Raw genomic sequence first — 20,170 nt, forward strand, 5'->3', positions numbered from 1 at the left:
AATTTTAAGAGAATTTTAGGAATGCTAAAACAATCAGCACATAGCATTCATTGCCACTGCTATAGATTCTTTCTTCCTAATCTTTAGCAGAATTTTCTATTGAAGCAGGAAAGTACTATATAATGATACTTAACAACTTATACTAGGAGGTAGTAAAGTTCTAAAATGTGATCTGCTTGGGTTTGAAATAGAGAAAAGGTGATTCATCTATTCAGTAATTATATGTCCTAAGGCAAGTTATTTCACCTCTCTGAGTCTGTTCCTCATCTATAAAAATAGGACTACTAACAATAGTTTTTATTTATTAGGGTCGTTGTGAGGGATAAATGAGATAATACATACAAATCACTTACAATAGTGCTTAATCTATGATTAACAATATGTAAATGCTAGATATTATTTTTATTTTGATTAATTTGTCAGGAAAAGACCCAGCATTTCTCAAGTCACCTATGCCTCCTATATATACCAGGACTGAGCTAGGTCTACTGTAATCTCCTTTTCCAACCCTATGTAATATTTAAGGATTAGAAAAAAAAAGGTGTAACTCTGCCTGGCTGATGTATCTTAGTGGTTGAGCATTGACCTATGAACCAGGAGGTCACAGTTGGATTCCCAGTCAGGGCACATGCCTAGGTTGTGGGCTTGATTCCCAGTAGCGGGCATGCAGGTGGCAGCCAATCAATGATTCTCTCTCATCATTGATGTTTCTCTCTCTCTCTCCCTCTCTGAAATCAATAAAAATATATTTTTTTAAAAAGTGTGACTCCTACATCTTAGAAGTCCAGATACCCAACTCAGATAAGATGGATATCATATCTATCAATGCCCATTTAAAACAGAGGGTTCTATGGACAACATAGGCAAGAATCATATTACTCACATGTTAGTTAGGAGTTACACTGCTTTTCATCTGGTCTTTATCTCTAACACATGCTTTTGTCTGCTCTGCTATTGTAAAGATAAGTACATTCTGACTCCTGTGACAGGCAACCAATCAATGTGTCTCTCTCGCATTGATGTTTCTCTCTCTCTGTTTCTTCCATTCTCGCTAAAATTCTATGGAAAAATATCCTCGGGTTAACAAAACAAGAAAAAAGATAAGTACATTCTTACCTACTATAGACCAGGCAAACATCATGATCACCACAAAAAGCCGAACTATGAAGTTTATTGGTCCTGGCTTGGCCAAAAGTACCAGCCGGCAAACCAGCAATGCCACTGTCAAGGGAAGTATACAATAACCCAGCACACAGAGGCTCTGAAAAAAAGATCTAAAAAACAACACACACCCATAAAAATCATAAATATAGTATCATGATAGTTATTACACAGATTTCTACATAATACCTATACCCTAACATTGACTTTATGAGGCTAGGCCTCTGCATTACCATATGCTTTAATTTTTGTCTCCATACTCTTCCTTCTCTCCTTTTAAACTCCTTAAGAGTCAACCATCTAGGACAGTGGCCGGCAAACTGCGGCTCGCAAGCCACATGCGGCTCTTTGGCCACTTGAGTGTGGCTCTTCCACAAAATACCATGTGCGGGCACGCATGTACAGTGCAATTGAAACTTTGTGGCCCATGCACAGAAGTCGGTATTTTGTGGAAGAGCCACACTCAAGTGGCCAAAGAGCCGCATGTAGCTTTCGAGCTGCAGTTTGCTGACCACTGATCTAGGATATCAGATGATCTACTCTAATTCCTAAAGACCTCTTTCTCCCAATGAACCTCTAAGACAGTTCTTAATCTTTTCTAGTTTATAGACCTATTTGAGAGTTTCTTGAAAGCTATGGACCAAAGATACAAATTATGAACAAGAAATATGCATCTATCAACAAGTGAATCTAAGAATCAAGTGAATAAATAATCTGATGAACAGAATGAACTGGTGATTATAATAGAATCAGGGACATAGAAAGGGAATGGACTGACTATTCTTGGGGGGGAAAGGGGTGTGGGAGATGCAGGAAGAGACTGGACAAAAATCGTGCACCTATGGATGAGGACAGTGGGTGGGGAGTGAGGGCGGAGGGTGGGGTGGGAACTGGAAGGAGGGGAGTTATGGGGGGAAAAAAAGAGGAACAAATGTAATAATCTGAACAATAAAGATTTAATAAAAAAAAAGAAAGCTATGGACCATCTGTTCCCCAAAATGGACATAATCTTCTAACACAAAAATTCTGCCTATGATTTTAGAGCTGGAGAGAGCATTTAAAGCTTATCAAAGGACTCTGGATAATTTAAGATAATTTAACTCAACCAAGTTATCTCTGTTCAGTGGTTTTAAGAGAACATTCTCTTTATTCCTCATTTATTTTTATTTTTATTTTCAAAAATTACCTAACTAGCCCAGCCAGTGAAGCTCACTGGTTGAGCATCAGCCTATGAACCAGGAGGTCTCGGTTCAATTCCTGGTCAGGGTACCTGCCCAGGTTGTGGGCTCAATTCCCAATAGGGGGCATGCAGGAGGCAGCCAATCAATGATTCTCTCTCATCACTGATGTTCCTTTATCTTTCTTCCTCTCCCTATCTCTATGAAATCAATAAAAAAAAAATATTACCTAACTAGCCAGGCTCCCTTAAAAATCTCAGATATGCTACCTAGCAAATAAGAAAGGATGGATTTTAATAATACTCACATGTTTCCTCCAAGAAGTTTTGAGTTGAGGGTGATGGTAACTGCACCAAACCAGATAATGACAAACACTTCCGCAAACTGGGGCCCTCCATCATTTTCACTATCTGCAGAGCCTCTTTGAAGCATTCTGTGACAAAAGAAACATGGCATGAGAATGTCTACTCTTTTACTTACAGCAATAAAGGCATGGGTTCTCAAAGTTTGAATCAGGGAACTGCCCTACACCTCACCTGAAGATCTGTAAAATGTAGGCTGTGTGAAAGGAAAATTCCAGAAGGATTTGTTAAGCCTCTATTTTTTCCAATTCCAAATGCCTCAGGAGTACAAGGAATATTCCATTTGGCTTTGTTGGAATGTTTAAAAGGATCACCAAAGGCCTTTTTTGGGTAAGCAGAGGTTATAAACTGAAAAGTCAAATGTGGCTCACAGACGTGCTTGAAATGCTTTTAAATTCAAGTTGACATTATTTTAAAATTGAGAGGTTTCACATAAAAATAATGTATTTCTAAGGTTTTTGTTTATTTGTTTGTTTGTTTGTTTGTTTTATTAATGTAAGAGAGAGAAGAAGGGGGAAGAGGAAGGGAGATTTGTTGTTCCACTTATCTATGCATTCATTGGTTGATTCTTGTATGTGTCCTCACTGGGGATCAAACCTGCAAGCTTGGAATATTGGGACGATGCTCTAACCAACCGAACTATATGACCAGGGCCTATTTCTGGGTTTTCTTGAAAAATCAGAAGAGTTTCTAACATGGAGCTGGCATCCTACATGACAACAATCAGGTGCAGTTGGCATAGCAGTAGGTTCCACAAAGGGCTTCCAGTCACCAATTCACAATGCATGCATTCAACTTACTTCTCTAGCCCTTAGACACCTTTGAATTTGTAATCCTTGGGTTAAGGTTTCAGTTCTGACATTTAAAAATGAAAAGTCTATAAACCTATTTAGTTGTTGATTTTTTTTAAATAAAAATATACAGATTATTACTAAATGACTGCTTTCAAATTGAGTAGTTGAACAGTCACTTAAATATCCTTTCTTTATCTAAGAATTTTACAGATGTAAACTGTCTTGAATTTTGGACTTAGAACACTTGGACTTGGTGTTCATTTTTTAAGAAAAATAGTAAGTAACATCAAGTTCATGACCTCTTCTTATTATATGGTATAGAGAAGTCACACAGTAAGGCTTGCCCTGCTATGCTGTTTGCCAGTAAAGGCTTTTATATTCTGTGGTCATGCATACTCCATTCTGAGTCCTAACAATCTGATGCAAAGAATGCCAGCACTCATGATCACGTGTTGCCTGAAATCCCTATTGCTTCATCATGGTAAATGAAAAAAACATGAACTAGCCTGGAAAACAAAAGAGCCAGATATTGATTCTAGTTCTGTTACTAGGTATGTAAACTAGAGAACATTACGATGTCTTGGGGCTCCAGTTTTCTTCTCTGCAAATAAGGAGTTAAATGACATAATCTCTAAGGTTAATCTTTGAAAACTAAAAAAAGTATATGCCCAGAGCTTCTAATATAAACCCTTCCATCAACACACTGAATTATTTCCTTGTTATGGTTATTAAAAACATAAAAAACAGCACTTTATGTTATGACCTAAATTAGCATATGCTTGACACATTAAAAAAATGGGTAGAGAAGCCAGTAAGAAACTTGTTGAATTTAGAATCATAAAAGGTTAGGCCTTGAAAGGACCCTTAACCATATCCTTTTACAGATAAATAAGAGAAAACCCAGAAAGGTTCGGTGGGAAGAGATGTGCAATATTCACAGAGGTAGAGAATGGACAGTCGAGGAAACCTAAGGTAAATCCCAAGTTTAGCACTGATTATGTGATCTTGGTTCATCCTCACTCTCCATGAACCTAAGTTTGTTGAAAAAGGAAAATCACATTCACCTCTTGTTATAAGAGAAGGCAAAATAAGAGAAGGCATTTAAAAGTTTTCTGGGGAAAATCATTATAAAATTTTGGTTACTAATAGCCCAAAGTCACTTTGCTGACAGCAGTCAGGATGAGATTCAAGAACTGAATCCTAATACATTATTTTTTCCACTCTACCAATTGTTATAGTCCCCTCTCCAATGGAAATTTGCTCTCCTTCTCCCTGAGGCTCCCTGTATATAAAATGCATATGGACAGCATCACACTTGGAAATGTGATCTTGCTCTGAACTCTACCACTTCTCTGTAATAAATTCTCATACATATCTTAGTAAGATTTAAAAAGAATTACATTTGCAAATAAATAGTGCTTAAACCTATAGATATTTAATTCACTTAATGATAGGAAAGTGTATACGAGTAAATAAATATTTGTTGATCAGAATACCTAAAACAGGCTAAGAAATCATTGGGAAATGGAGATAGACATAATTTTTACATTTTTTATTCCATCACTCTTTGAACTGATCTGGAAAGCTACCTGACTTTTTAATTTATTTATTTTTATTTTTATTTTATTTTATTTTTTGCTACCTGACTTTTTAGATTTTTTTTTCAGTTAACAATGCCTGAGTTAGGACGGAAACTTTATTTTTTTTTTTAATTTCTTTATTGATTAAAGTATTACATATGTGTCCTCATCCCCCATTACCCCCCCCAACCACCCCTACTCATGCCCTCACCCCCCCCCACCCCCCCGCCGTTGTCTGTGTCCATTGGTTAGGCTTATATGCATTCGTATAAGTCCTTTGGTTGATCTCTTCCCCTTACCTCCACCCTCCCCTACTTTCCCTCTGGGGATTGATAGTCTGATCGCTGTTTCTCTGTCTCTGGATCTGTTTTTGTTTTTCAGTTTATGTTGTTCATTATATTCCATAAATGAGTGAGATCATGTGATATTTATCTTTCTCTGGCTGGCTTATTTCACTTAGCATAATGCTCTCCAGTACCATCTATGCTGTTGCAAATTGCAAGAATTCCTTATTTTTAATGCCGCGTAGTAGTCCATTGTGTAGATGTATCAGTTTTTTAATCCACTCATCTGCTGATGGGCACTTAGGCTGTTTCCAAATCTTAGCTATGGTGAACTGTGCTGCTATGAACATAGGGGTGCATATATATCCTTTCTGATTAGTGTTTCTAGCTTCTTAGGATATATTCCTAGAAGTGAGATCACTGGGTCAAATGGGAGTTCCATTTTTAGTTTTTTGAGGAAACTCCATACTGTTCTCCACAGTGGCTGCACCAATCTGCATTCCCACCAGCAGTGCACGAGGGTGTGGCCAGCTGGAAAACGGCCCTCAGCCCCTCATGAAGGCTGGCCAGGCACCCCAAGGGGGGCCCCAGCCTGAAGGGGCTGTGGCCAGCCTGCAAACAGCCATCAGCCACTCACCCAGGCTGGCCAGGCATCCTAGTAGGACCCCCCTTCCCTAAAGGGGGTGTGGCCAGCCTGAAAATGGCCTTCAGTCCCTCAACCAGGCTGGCCAGACACTCCAGTGGGGACCCCCACCCTGAAAGGGGTGTGGCCAGTCTGAAAAGAGCCCTCAGCCCCTCACCCAGGCTGGCCAGGCACCCCAATGGGACCCCCACCCTGATCCGGGACACCATTCAGGGAAAACCAGCCGGCCCCCACCCATGCACCAGGCCTCTATCCTATATAATAAAAGGGTAATATGCAAATTGACCCTAACAGCAGAGCGACTGGGAATCACTGGTCACTATGACACACACTCACCACCAGGGGGCAGACGCTCAATGCAGGATCTGCCCTCTGGTGGTCAGTGTGCTCCCACAGGGGGAGCTCTGCTCAGCCACAAGCCAGGCTGACGGCTGCCAGTACAGCAGTGGTGGTGGGAGCCTCTCCCGCCTCCTCAGCAGTGCTAAGGATGTTCCACTGCAGCTTAGGCCTGCTCCCCACTGGCAAGTGGACATCCCCCGAGGGCTCCCGGGCTGCCAGAAGGATGTCTGACTGCCAGCTTAGGCCCAATCCCCCGGGGAGCAGGCCTAGGCCAGCAGGTGGTCATCCCCCGAGGTGTCCCAGACTGCGAGAGGGCACAGGCCAGGCTGAGGGACCCTCCCAAGTGCACAAATTTTTGTGCACCGGGCCTCTAGTATCTAATATTATGCAATTGTGATCTGAGAAGACGCTTGGTATGATTTCAATCCTCTTGAATTTGGGGAGACTTTGCTTGTGACCCAATAGGTGGTCTATTTTTGAAAATGTCCCATGTGCATTTGAGAAGAACGTACATTCGTGGTTTGGGGTGAAATGTTCTAAAGATGTCAATTAAGTCCATCTGATCTAGTGAGTCATTTAGGATTGGTATTTCTTTGCTGAATTTTTGTCTAGGTGCAGCGGTTCTCAACCTGTGGGTCGCAAACAATGAAAATACATTCTGCATATCAGATATTTACATTACGATTCATAACAGTAGCAAAATTACAGTTATGAAGTAGCAAGGAAAATGATTTTATGGTTGAGGGTCACCACAACATGAGGAACTGTACTAAAGGGTTGCGGCATTAGGAAGGTTGAGAACCACTGGTAGAGGATTTATCCAGTGATGTCAGTGGTGTATTCAAATCCCATACTATGGTTGCATTGTTGTCGATCTCTCCCTTGATATCTTCCAGGAGTTTTTTTATGTATTTGGATGCTCCTGAATTGGGTACATATATGTTTATCAGGGTTATATCCTCTTGTATCGATCCCTTTAATATTATGAAGTGGCCTTCCTTATCTTTTATTATGGCCTTCACTTTGAGGTCTATTTTGTCAGATATAAGTATTGCTACCCCAGCTTTTTTTTTCATTTCCATTTGCCTGAAAGATATTTTTCCATCCCTTCACTTTCAGTCTGTGTGAGTCCCTTGTTCTGAGGTGGGTCTCTTGTAGACAGCATATCTATGGCTTTTTGTTTGTTTGTTTTATCCATTCAGCCACTTGATGTCTTTTGATTGGAGCATTTAGTTTGTTTATGTTTAAAGTTATTATTGAAAGGTACTTGTTTGTAGCCATTTCTATTTTTTGTGCTTGTGTTCTTTCTTAAATGTTTATTTCTTCTTTTTACAGCATTCCCTTTAGCACTTCTTGCATTGCTGGCTTGGTAGTGATAAACCCCTTTAGCCTCTTTTTGTCTGCGAAGCTCCTGATTTCCGCTTTAATTTTGATTGATAGTCTTGCTGGATAGAGTTTTCTTGGATTTAGTCCTTTGCTTTGCATCACTTTGTATACCTCCTTCCATTCCCTTCTAGCTTCTTCTATTGAGAAATCATTTGATAATCTGATGGGGGGGGGGGGGGCGGGATCCTTTGTAGGTAACTCTCTGTCTCTCTCTTGCAGCCTTTAGCACATTGTTTGCGGGTAGTTTTTATCGTGCACTAACAGGTGGCACGGGCCATTTTTGCTAATTTTCTGCGCAAATGGCAACGTTCAGTAAAATTATGATAACTTTAGTTTACGTATTTATACGTTACCCACATTCTACTGCTAGTCTATAAAAAACGTATCCCACGTCTATAAAATACGTGTCCCACGCTCTACTACCAGTCAATATAAAACGTATAAATACGTTTCCTGCATACAATGTGTTAAGATTCTCTCTTTGTCGTTAACATTTGCCATTGTAATTATGGCATGTCTGGGGTCTTTTGGGATTCATCTTGCTTGCGAGCCTCTGTACTTGTGTAACTTTTTTCTTCCCCATATCAGGGAAGTTTTCTGTCCTTATTTCTTCAAATAAATTTTCTAATCCTTGCTGCTCTTCTTGTCCTTCTGGCAGCCCTATTATACATATTTTAGTTCATTTTGTGTTGTCCCAAAACTCCCTTAGGCTCTCCTGCTTTTTAATTTTTTTCTCCAGTTGATGTTCAGATTGGGCTTGTTTCTGTACTTTATCTTCTAACTCACTAATTCAGTCCTCTGCTTCTTCTAGTCTACCGTTGAAACCTTCCATGGTCTTTTTGATTGTAGCTATATCACTTTTCATTTTTTCCTGATTTTTGCATAGGTTTTTGATTTTCTCATCCATCCTGTGTATGAACTGTATGACCATTACGCTGAATTCTTTTTCTGTCATGTTGCATGTTTCCGTTTCACTTATTTCCTTTCTTGGTGATTCCTCTTTTTCTTTCCTCTGGGGACTGTTTTGTTGTCTCTCCATTCTAACTATCACCAGAAGGTTCAAATGTTGAGTTGCAGGGGCCTGGGCCGTGTGCAGTGGGAGCTTCGCAACCCCCAAGTGTCACTGAAGAGCTCTGACACGAAAACACGTGGCTGCCATGGGTTGGTGGGAGCCACACTTGCCCAGGATCAGAGTCACAGGTGCTTAGTGTGGCCTCGTGTGCACACCTAGAATCTGGAACCCTGCCTGCGCCATGCTGAAACAGAGACTGCTGGTGTGTGCCAAAAATCAGAGTGCCCTAGCGCTTATCAGGAGTCAGAGACCGCCTGAGTCTGCACGGAGAATTGAGTATCAGAGTCTCTGTTGCTTGTTGCGGTCTTGCGCCAAGCACCAGGGCCCCTGTGTGTGCATGCGCCAAGAATTAGAGTTGTGGCTATTAGTGTGAATGCACTGGGAATCAGGGATCCCAGGCACGCGCAATGAGAAACACAGTCAAGTCACTGGTGCTCAGTGCTGCCTCTTGCGTGGAGAATCTGGGTCCTCAGTCTGCCTGGGGGACCAGGTTGCACAGTTGCACTGTGTCAGCAGGAGGTCCACTCATGCCCTGCGGGAAACAGCCTTCCATGTGTGCTTGCCCTGAATCAAAGTCAGGAGGTACTGCCGCCCATTGTGGGTGTGGGGTCTGGTCACGTGGATGTGCACTGCGGGGAAACAAACTCCCTGTGTCCGTGCACCCAGGCTCAAATTCAGTGCTGCCTCCCTGTGTGGGCATGGCATCTCATTGCGGGAAACAAACTCCCCAAGTTCGAGTGCTCAGGTTCAAATTCAGCACAGCCTCCCTGCTTGGGTGTAGTGTCTGGTCACGGGAAACAAATTCCCCAAGTTCGTGCCCCCAGGCTCAAATTCAGCTCTGCCTCCCTGCGTGAGCACAGGGTCTGGTCATGGGGTCTGGTCATGGAAAACAAACTCCCCCAGATCGCACACCTCGGCTCAAATTCAGCGCAGCCTCCCTGCTTGGGCGTGGAGTCTGGTAGCAGGAAACAAACTCCCGAGTTCGCGCCCCCAGGCTCAAATTTAGCGCTGTCTCCCTGCATTGTTGTGGGATTTGGTCAGAGAAAACAAACTCCCCCAGATTGTGCACCTAGGCTCAAATTCAGTGTTGTCTCCTGCGTAGGTGCAGGATCTGGTTGCGGAAAACAAACTCCCCCAGATCGCACACCTAGGCTCAAATTCAGTGCAGCCGACCTGCTTGGGCACAAGGTCTAGTCACAGAAAACAAACTCCCCGAGTTTGCACCCCCAGGTTCAAATTCAGCACAGCCTCCCTGCCTGGGCGGGGATTCTGGTCAGGGGAAACAAACTTCCCGTGTCTGCACACCCAGGCTCAAATTCAGGTAGAGCCGCCACTACTGTGTGTTTGTGCGGAGAGGGTCTGGCAGTTCCTATGCCACTACCGCGGGGCTGGTGGGGAGGGAGATTGGCTCTGTGACTCACAGAAATCTGCGGCCAGGGTGCCTGGGGTCTTGGTGTCCGTGGGTTTGCAGCTGTGGTCGCAGGTCTTTTACCCGAGTGGCTGTAGGGTCCCGGTTTGTGACTGAGACCAGATTGGGTAGTGGCGAGGCTAGGATCCTAGTCTCAAGCAGGTCTGTTCTTCAAGATGGCGCGGTCTCTGTGCTGGCGGTGTCCTCCCCGGAGTGTTTCCGGTGGCGGGGGTTTCGCCATCTAAGACTGCCGGGTTTGGCAGCCCCTTGGAAGATCTGTAGGATCTAGCTGTCCCTAGCTCCCATTCACACACACCACACACATCCACACACTCCTCTATCACTCCCTCACTCTCTCACACACTCTCCCTCCCTACCTTCTTGCCAGTCACCAACTTTTTCTGACTTTTTAGACTTAAATACATAAGGAGTACAATATGTCATAGAAGTCATAAATAAAATATTCAGTCAAAATTCCCCTCAATTTTAAAATTCTACCAAAAAGTTTATTCCAACTCAAATGACAAAGGAAATATGTATACTTACAGTGCGAGTGTCACACAAAGGACCAAGGGGCCCCATAAGTCCCCTACAAGGCAAGAAAAGAAAGAAGATTGTTAAGAAACAACCATGCAGTATTTTCTATCTTTATTCCAATATCTACCTCTCCCACTCTTGGAATTCAGATATCAATGCTCTGTCTGTCTGCCCAAGCCTTCCCTTCTCTCTTACCCCTTTATTTGCCTTCCCTGCTCCCCAATTCTGAATGTCCTTCTTTATAGATCCTTTAAGTTTTATTTCATATCCCATAATTTACCCCTCTCCCCACCAAGTCACATTCCAACATGCCATAAAGACCAATGAATGAGAAGTACACCATCTTGCACCCTCAGAAAGAAGACTAGACTCAAATAATTTCACCAATCTGAGACTACATTAGACAAGGCAAGTATAATCAGGCCCATCTCACAAATATGAAAAGTAAAGCTGAAAAGCAAGTCACTTTCCCAAGTTTATATCAACAGTTAGGTATAGAGGTGGGACCAGAACCAAGGTCTTTTGATTCCTACTATGAAGTTCTTTCCACTCTGCCACACTGCTTCCCTTTTATAATTATTACATTGAACTAAAATGGAATTGCTGTTGTTATAGGTGAAAAATCAGGTCAATATTGGTAATTTTATAAAGTTAAACTTGCTTTAAAATGTTATTTCTTTACTGATTTTAGAGAGAGGGGGAGAGAGAAACATCGATTTGTTGTTCCACTTATTTATGCATTTATTGGTTAATTCTTGTATGTGCCCTGACAGGGGATCAAACCCTCAACCTTGGCATATCCAGACAATGCTCCAAAAAGCTGAACTACCCAACCAGGGCTATAAGGGTAAACTTTAACAAATAACATGAAAGCTTTTTGAAAACTATAAAAGGTTCTGCCAACATCAGGTCTAACCACAGTAGTTCTCAATCAATAGTGATTGGTGATTAATATTCCAACAGTTCAATAATATGCAGCTTAGAGCACAATTACCTTCTTTACATATATATCTTTATATAAAAGAATACTACACTTATCAACTGAAAAACTGATTTCAAGTACAATTGACATTAATAAACTGGCTTTTTAATGCACTGGAAATTTTTGTAATTTGTAAAAAATCTGCAATGATATTTTTAAATGTATTTTTTTATCCCCGCCTGAGCATATTTTTATTGATTTTGTGAGAGAGAGAAAGAGAGAGTCAGAGAAACATCAACCAGTTGCCTCCTGTGTGCACCGGACTGGAGATCAAACCGGCAACCTGAGTATGTGTCCTGACTGGGAATCCAACCTGCAATGTTTCGGGGTACAGGATGATGCTCCAACCAATTGAGCCACCTGGTCAGGGCTCTGTAACAGTATTTTAAAACTATTTTCTTATTGTTGTAATACACACACACACACACACACACTCTGAGTGGCCAGATTATTATGACCGGACAGATTATTATGACCACCCCATCAGTACTTCGTTGGGCCACCTTTTGCCTTCAATACTGCGGCGATTCTTCTTGGCATTGACTCCACGAGATGGTTGAAAGGTGATGCAAGGAATCTGACATCATGCCTGATGAATAGCACTGTCCAGTTCTGTGAGATTTGATGGTTGTGGAACCAGCTGCCTGATGGCTCTTTTAACTTTGTCCCACAAATGCTCAATTGGATTGAGATCTGGTGATTGTGGGGGCCACCTAAGCAAGGTAAAGTCTCCCTCATGTTCTTGAAACCACTCCTGCACAATACGAGCACCGTGGCATGGTGCATTGTCTTGGTGGAAGAAGCCATCTGCATTGGGATATGCCATCAACACGATAGGATGAACTTGATCAGCAACGATACTTAGGTATGTTGTGCTATTCAGACGTTTATAATGATCTGGCCCTCTAGCAACTTCAGCAGGAAATTATAGCTAATTTGCCTACAAACATCAGGTGGTCATAATAATCTGGCCACTTAGTGTATATATCACAAAATTCACCATTTTAGTCACTTTTAAGTGTACAGGCATTGAATACATTCATTGTTATGCAACAATCACCACCATCTATCTCCAGAAATTTTTCATCTTCCCAAACTGAAACTCCAACCCATCTATACTAATAAAAGCCTAGGTGGTCCTCGCGCCCTCGCACGTGATATTGACACAAGATGGCCGCCACAAGATGGCCACATGCACAGCGGAGGCGGGGCCCAGTGGCCACTCCGCACAGTGAGGCCTGGGGGTCCCGTGACTCCATACAGCACAGAGGAGACCAGTCCCGGTGTCTCTGCCGCCTCACGCGGAGGCGGGTTGCGGCAGGGGAGGGCAGTTGTGGGCCATTGGGCTGGCAGGGGAAGGCAGTTGGGGGCAATCGGGCCAGCAGGGGAGCAGTTAGGCATGAATCAGGCTGGCAGGGGAGTGGTTAGGGGGCAATCAGGCTGGCAGGCAGAAGTGGTTAGGGGCAATCAGGCAGGCAGGCAGGCAAGCGGTTAGGAGCCGGCAGTCCCGGATTGTGAGAGGGATGTCCGACTGCCGGTTTAGGCCCGATCCCACAGGGACCCCAGATTGGAGAGGGTGCAGGCTGGGCTGAGGGACACCCCACCCCACCCCACCCGTGCACAATTTTGTGCACTGGGCCTCTAGTTAAACAACAACTCCCCACTCTCCCCTCAGCCCTTGGCAACTATCACTTTACTTTCTGTCTCTATCAACTTGACTACTCTAGATACCTCTTATGAGTGGAATCATAGAATATATGTCCTTTTTTATCTGGCATATTTCACATAGCATCATGTCTTTAAGGTTTATCCATGTTGTAGCATGTGTCAGAATTTCACTCCTTTTTAAGGGTAATATTCTATCCATTTATGATAAATATTATGGTGTATATGCCACATTTTGTCTCTCCATCCATCGACAAATGTCTAAGACAGCGGTAGCCAACCGGTGGTCCGCAGACCACTGGTGGTCCATGAGGTCCGAAAGGTTGGCGACCGCTGGTCTAAGATGCTTCCACCTTTTAGCTATTGTGAACACTGCTGCTATGAACATGGGTGTACAAATATCTGTTCAAATCCCTGCTTTCAATTCTTTTGAGTGTACAACCAGAAGTGGAATTGTTGGAATTATTCTATGGTTTATTTTTTGAGGAACCACCATACTGTTTTCCATAGTGGCTGCACCATTTTACACTCCCACCAGCAACAGCAACATACAGGGGTTTCAATTTCTCCACATCCTCAACACCACTTGTTATTTTCTGTTTCTTTGAATGATAACAGCCATCCTAAGGGGTGTGAAGTGGTATCTTATTGTGTTGTTGGTTGGTTGTTGTTTTTTTAGATTATTTTTTAAGTTGTGAATTTTTTCCTTGTTACTTTGCCAACAGCTATAACAGGACAGAGCAGAAGTGCAAATTCTGACCATGATTGCTCACCCTTTGTGCCAGCCTAACTGTCTATCCCCACAAGGTTTAAGGATGGACCTCAACATATGACATAAGCTAATATTCATAATTAATCAGCAAACTAACACACTGGTTCTGTATTGTGAGAAGCAACCTCGCTTTGAACTGAACCAAAGCAGCATTTCAAAGGATCTTCACATCTGGGATCATAGTGGTAGATTGGAAAAGGCGCTGAACTTGAAAATTGGATTCTAATCCTGCCTGTGTGATCTTGACAAGCCACTCAGCTTCTCTGAGACTCATTTCCTTAATCTGTAAAACACAAATAATAACTCCTCCTTCACAAGGTTGTTGTAAGGATTAAAAAAGATAATGTGTGTTGAGGGAACAGAAAGGCACTAGAATAATAGCTGGCATTTATGGAGTGCCTATTAAATGCCAGATGCTGTGCAAGGAGGTTGATATGCACTATCATCTCTAACACTTACCAGCCAGGTAGATGCTATTATCTCCACTTTAACAGAGGAAGAAACTTCAGCTCAGCAAAGTTAACTGTCTTTTCCAAGATCACACAGCTAGTAGTGCGACCACTATTTAAACCAAGATTTGTCCATGTTCTTTCCACTATAAACCAATGGTAGCAAATCATCTGTCAGCTCCAGCCCACAGTGCACTATGTTGGAAACAATGCTGACACTGCATCCAGTGTTCACCCAGAGTGATGGCACATTGCCACACAGTTGACATCCCTAAAATACAGCTGAAATGCTATCAAAAATAGAAGGTACACTCATGTACAACATAATTGTTACTATTCTCAAACAACTAATTCAAGTTTTCTGATAAAGGTTACTAAGAAAACCAAGAATATTTGATAAGAACAGAAAAAGTTCTAACAATTTGAAGAATTCTAAATAACAGCATAATTTATTGCAAATATTGATAGAAATCTTGAACAAAGAAAGCAGTCATCAGGTTGATATTCCTAAAAATAGAAATGTCAATAAAGGTACTATTAATTTGTTAACCCTTAATGGGTATTAGCTATTTTTCTAATTTCACAATTGAACATTTTGCCTTTTCCTTAGGGATTGTTAGCTCTTTGGTTGAACAAAGTCCCTATGTGTTCACAGCTTCCGGAAATACTTTTTACAGTGTCAATTATAGCAGGTGAGGATATAGTGTATATTTATTGGTGAGGGCAATCTCTGAAATTCCATTCTAAATTTTTAATTTCTTCCAAAAATTTCATTAATATACTTATTCATATTGCAAAATGATGTCAGTTTTTTCTACTACAGAGCCTGTGCCTTATAAAGTACTTATGATAAGGTATGATGAGAAGCAGCAAATCCTTAAAAACCTCATACTTACAATCTCTCAAGAGAGTATTACTTTTCCTTGGGTACAAAACATGCATGAATTTTTTCCCAACAGCTTTTAGATCACGCATCTGAAAGACATACACAACTATTATATTGTGAGAACCAAGGTTGCCAGGCAGCCCCCTAACTTAATTTGCTAAAATCTCCTTTATTTCAATCTTCTGGGAGGCCTTTGTTAAATTTTAGAGCTAAAATTCCAGTTCAGCCCTTTCACCATACAAATCAGAGGCAGGTTTTTTTCTATTAACTCCTTAAGCTAACATCTAACTCTTTACCATATCCACCAGTTCTGTTTTGACTTTTAAAACTCTGTAAAAGAGAAATATAGCCCTCCTAATACATTACTTATAGAAACTAAAATCTGTTCTCTAAAACATAACATCTGGCTTTCAATTTATACATGATGAAATCCCAAGGGCCAATTAGCCTGCTCCCTAGCCACCATATTCTCCACAATATATAAAATAAATTAATTTTCAACATTCCCAATTTAACTGGCAAATAAATCCTAGAAGCTATATTAACTAAAAATCAAGACATTTGAGAAAGGGTATGGTAATATAACCTCTCAAAATATAGTTGAGATAACTCCATCCTAAATTTTCACCTAGAAATTTCCTCATATCATTAATAATTCTGTGTAAACATGATTTTTAATGGTTGTTTAGCATTCTACCACATAGGTGTAACATAACTTAACCTATTCTTCAACTTTCCCATATTATAAAGAATGCTGTAATGAACATCTTTGCATATTAATATTTTTCAGTATTTTTAAACAATAGCTTCCTATTTAAAAAGTTTTCTTTATACTATATCTGGAGAGGCAGAATGATCAGCATAAAAAATATTTGGAAATTTTAAGATTCTTAATACACTTTATAGCCAAACTGTCCAGAAAGCCTGTACCAAATAATTCTCGAGGAGAGAATCTTAAATTTCAATAAATAAAATATACTGAAGATCAAATGAACCAAAGATAAATATTACAAAGAGTTATTATTTAGTTCCCTGACATTGAACAGAAATTCTCTTAACTAGTCTAACTTACAATGGTATGCTGAACTGATTCATTTAATGTGGAGCTGTCGAATTCCCGAATGCGAGATCTCATAGGAATGGTGATTTCTCCTTCCACAGGGATGTCTTGTGAGATAGATATATCTGAAAGGCCTGCAAACTGATAAGAGTTAGAAAAAAACGTTAAAAGCCCGTCATTAACTGTGGCATTCCTCCAAGATATCACCATTTCCTAGAGAGTAGGGACTATGTCTTTTTGTAGGGTTTTATAGAGTAAAAGCTCAACAGACAAACAATGTAGTTACCTAAAATCTCAAATGTTTATTCCTTTTAATTAAAAGGAGATGGCATATAATGGAACAAATTATAATGCAACTGAAATAGACACTTCTTGCCCTCAAATATTTGGTTTATCCCAAGCATGAAATCTTCACAGGACACAAGCTAGCAAGACCACAGGGCTATTGGTGACCTTTCGGCAATCATATTTTAGCACAGCCACAATTCTGTTGCACTTCTACTCCTTAGTGGCCTCTGCTGGCAAAAATGGAGCATCATGTGAAGCCAAAGGGTAATTGAGAAGAACAGGGAAATAGCAAAATACATCCTGATCTACACCTCCCCCCCCCTTTTTTTTCTGGGATATCATGTGGGTGTTTTTTTTAATGACTAGTTAAATCATTATTGTTGAGATTATTACATTTGTTCCTCTTTTTTCTCCCCATAACTCCCCTCCACCCAGTTCCCACCCCACCCTCCTCCCTCACTCCCCATCCACAGTCCTTATCCACAGGTGCACAATTTTTGTCCAGTCTCTTCCCGCATCCCCCTCATCCCTTTCCCCCACAAGAATAGCCAGTCCACTCCCTTTCTATGCCCCTTATTCTATTATAATCACCAGTTCATTCTGTTCATCAGATTATTCACTTGATTTTCAGATTCATTTGTTGATAGATGTGTATTTGTTGTTCATAATTTGTACCTTTACCTTTTTCTTCTTCTTCCTCTTCTTAAAGGATACCTTTCAGCATTTCATATAATACCGGTTTGGTGGGGATGAACTCCTTTAGCTTTTCCTTATGTGTGAAGCTCTTTATCTGACCTTCAATTCTGAATGATAGCTTTGCTGGATAAAGTAATCTTGGTTGTAGGTTCTTGGCATTTATCACTTTGAATATTTCTTGCCACTCCCTTCTGGCCTGCAAAGTTTCTGTTGAGAAATCAGCTGACATTCGTATGGGTACTCCCTTGTAGGTAACTGACTGTCTTTCTCTTGCTGCTTTTAAGATTCTCTCTTTGTCTTTTGCTCTTGGCATTTTAATTATGATGTGTCTTGGTGTGGTCCTCTTTGGATTCCTTTTGTTTGGGGTTCTCTGTGCTTCCTGGACTTGTAAGTCTATTTCTTTCACCAGGTGGGGGAAGTTTTCTGTCATTATTTCTTCAAATAGGTTTTCAATATCTTGCTCTCTCTCTTCTTCTGGCACCCCTATAATTCGGATGTTGGTACGCTTGAAGCTGTCCCAGAGGCTCCTTACACTATCTTCGTATTTTTGGATTCTTTTTTCATTTTGCTTTTCTGGTTGGGTGTTTTTTGCTTCTTCGTATTTCAAATCGTTGACTTGATTCTTGCAATCCTCTAGTCTGCTGTTGGGAGTCTGTATAATATTCTTTATTTCAGTCAGTGTATACTTAATTTCTAGTTGGTCCTTTATCACAACCTCGAGGGTCTCATTAGATTTCTTGTAGATCTCATTAAGTTTATCGGCAGTTTCTAGAAAATTCTTGAAAAACCTTAAAAGTGAGGTTTTGAACTCTATATCCAGTAGTTTGCTTTCCTCCATTTCTGTCATTTGTGTCCTTTTTCTTTGTCTCTGCATTTTTTTATGCTTCCCTGTGTTGATAAAGTGGTTTTCTGTGCTAAGTGTCCTCTAGGGCCCAGTGGTTCAGCCTCCCCAATTACCTGAGGAGGACACTCTTGGTGCACCCCATTGTGGGCTTTGTGCACAGTCTTGTTGTAGTTAAGCCTTCATTGTTGTAGTTATCACTGGGAGGAATTGACCTCCAGGCCAATTGGCTGTGAGAATCAGCTGTGTCTGCAGTGGGAGAACTTCTGTGCTGGAGACACCCCTCTGGGGCAGGACTTGCTTCAATGGGGCTTTGGTGCTCACTGAATCTGCCCGCTGAGTGTGTCCTTTATGGCTCCATGGAGCTGTAAACTGGATGGTCCCACTCTGACCTCTGGGTTTCCTGGCTCCTGGATCTCTAGGGAGGTGCTAATCTAGCCTTTGCCTGAGGCTATCCAGCAAAAGCCTCCCTGCAGGGCTTGGGCAGGGTGGGTCCCACAGGATCAACAGGGCGGGGCTAGCAGTTATGGCTGCTCTCAGTGTTGCCCTCAGAGGCTCTGCTTCTCAGTGTCCCAGTAATCGCTGCAAGCCCCTTGGAGAGAAAGCTGCCCTCGAGTTCCAACCGATGCCAGACAGTCCCGCTTCTCCCGTATGAGTCTGGGTCCCTAGAGACTCGCCCAGAACTGGAACTCAGAGCCTGAGACTCCCTCCCGATTGAAAACGACAACCGCACCCTCAGCCGCCAGCCTGCTCCTCATGCACCTCCGCACCTTTGTATTTTACTTCCGTACTGCACCTCCTCTGAGTCTCGGTATGCTTTTCGCTTTCCTTCTAGTTGTAGAATTTCCACTCAGCCAGCCTTCCTGTGGTTCTGGATGCTGTCCATTCCGTCCTTTAGTGGTATTTTTGAAGTGGTTGTTTGAGGCAGCAAACTCCGGTGTTTACCTATGCCACCATCTTGGTTTCTCTCCGGGTTTTTTTTGTTTTTTTTTTTTTAAGTTTATCTTTATTGTTGAAAGTATTACAGATGTCCTCTTTTTATTGCCCGTTGACCCACTCCACCCCACCACACTCCCCAGGCCTTCACCGCACTATTGTCTGTGTCCATGGGTTACAAACATAAGTTCCTTGGTTAATCTCATCCCGTCTCCTCTTCCTTCTGAGATTCATCAATCTGTTGCATGCTGCAATGTCTGTGGATCTATTTTGTTCATCAGATTATTTTGTTCATTATATTCCACATATAAATGAGATCATATGATATTTGTCTTTCTGTTACTGGCTTATTTCCCTTAGTATAATACTCTCCAGGTCCCTCCATGCTGTCTCAAAGGGTAAGACATCCTTATTTTTTTACAGCGGCATCCACCTTGATCTACACTCTTTTTACCAGGTTACCTGGCAACCAAAGATCAAGTAATATTTCCAAAGTGAACTGCAAATTTGCAAACCTTTAAACTCTTATGGTCGTCTGCCAAAATTGATTATTGTGACTGAAACTCTGGAATCTTCAAATCACTAAGAAAACAGAAGCAGTCCCTTCTTATATGGTTTTTGGCCCAATGGGCACAATATTTTTCTGGGCAACAGTTGTATGTTTATAAAATTCAAGTGTACTGAAATTTTAAGAAAAATAAGGTTGTTCAAAGAACTTATAAAAAGCAACTTCTCAATCATACTCTCAAGAAAAATACAAATTAAAACTTCTTGAAATTAAAATCTCCACTTCACCCACCTGGTGTGGCTTAGTGGTTGAGACTCGATTTATGAACCAGGAGGTTCAATTC

The 20,170-nt window shown here is 41.5% G+C and overlaps 1 protein-coding gene across 3 annotated transcripts in view; it reads right to left on the reverse strand.

The window, feature by feature from the left end:
* Positions 1-20,170, reverse strand: part of YIPF6 (Yip1 domain family member 6) — a 50,045-nt gene that overhangs the window by 5,070 nt on the left and 24,805 nt on the right. For 2 of the 3 annotated variants that reach the window (XM_059679592.1, XM_059679593.1), the window contains exons 2-6: positions 16,571-16,699; positions 15,509-15,587; positions 10,754-10,796; positions 2,647-2,772; positions 1,117-1,274 (exon numbers count right to left, since the gene is read on the reverse strand). In XM_059679592.1, the coding sequence (XP_059535575.1) occupies positions 1,117-1,274; positions 2,647-2,772; positions 10,754-10,796; positions 15,509-15,587; positions 16,571-16,699 (535 nt within the window). The remainder of the gene's footprint in view (positions 1-1,116; positions 1,275-2,646; positions 2,773-10,753; positions 10,797-15,508; positions 15,588-16,570; positions 16,700-20,170) is intronic. The other variant, XM_059679594.1, reaches the window with a different exon arrangement.

Source organism: Myotis daubentonii, chromosome X, assembly GCF_963259705.1.
Source record: "Myotis daubentonii chromosome X, mMyoDau2.1, whole genome shotgun sequence".
Classification (NCBI taxonomy): domain Eukaryota; kingdom Metazoa; phylum Chordata; class Mammalia; order Chiroptera; family Vespertilionidae; genus Myotis; species Myotis daubentonii.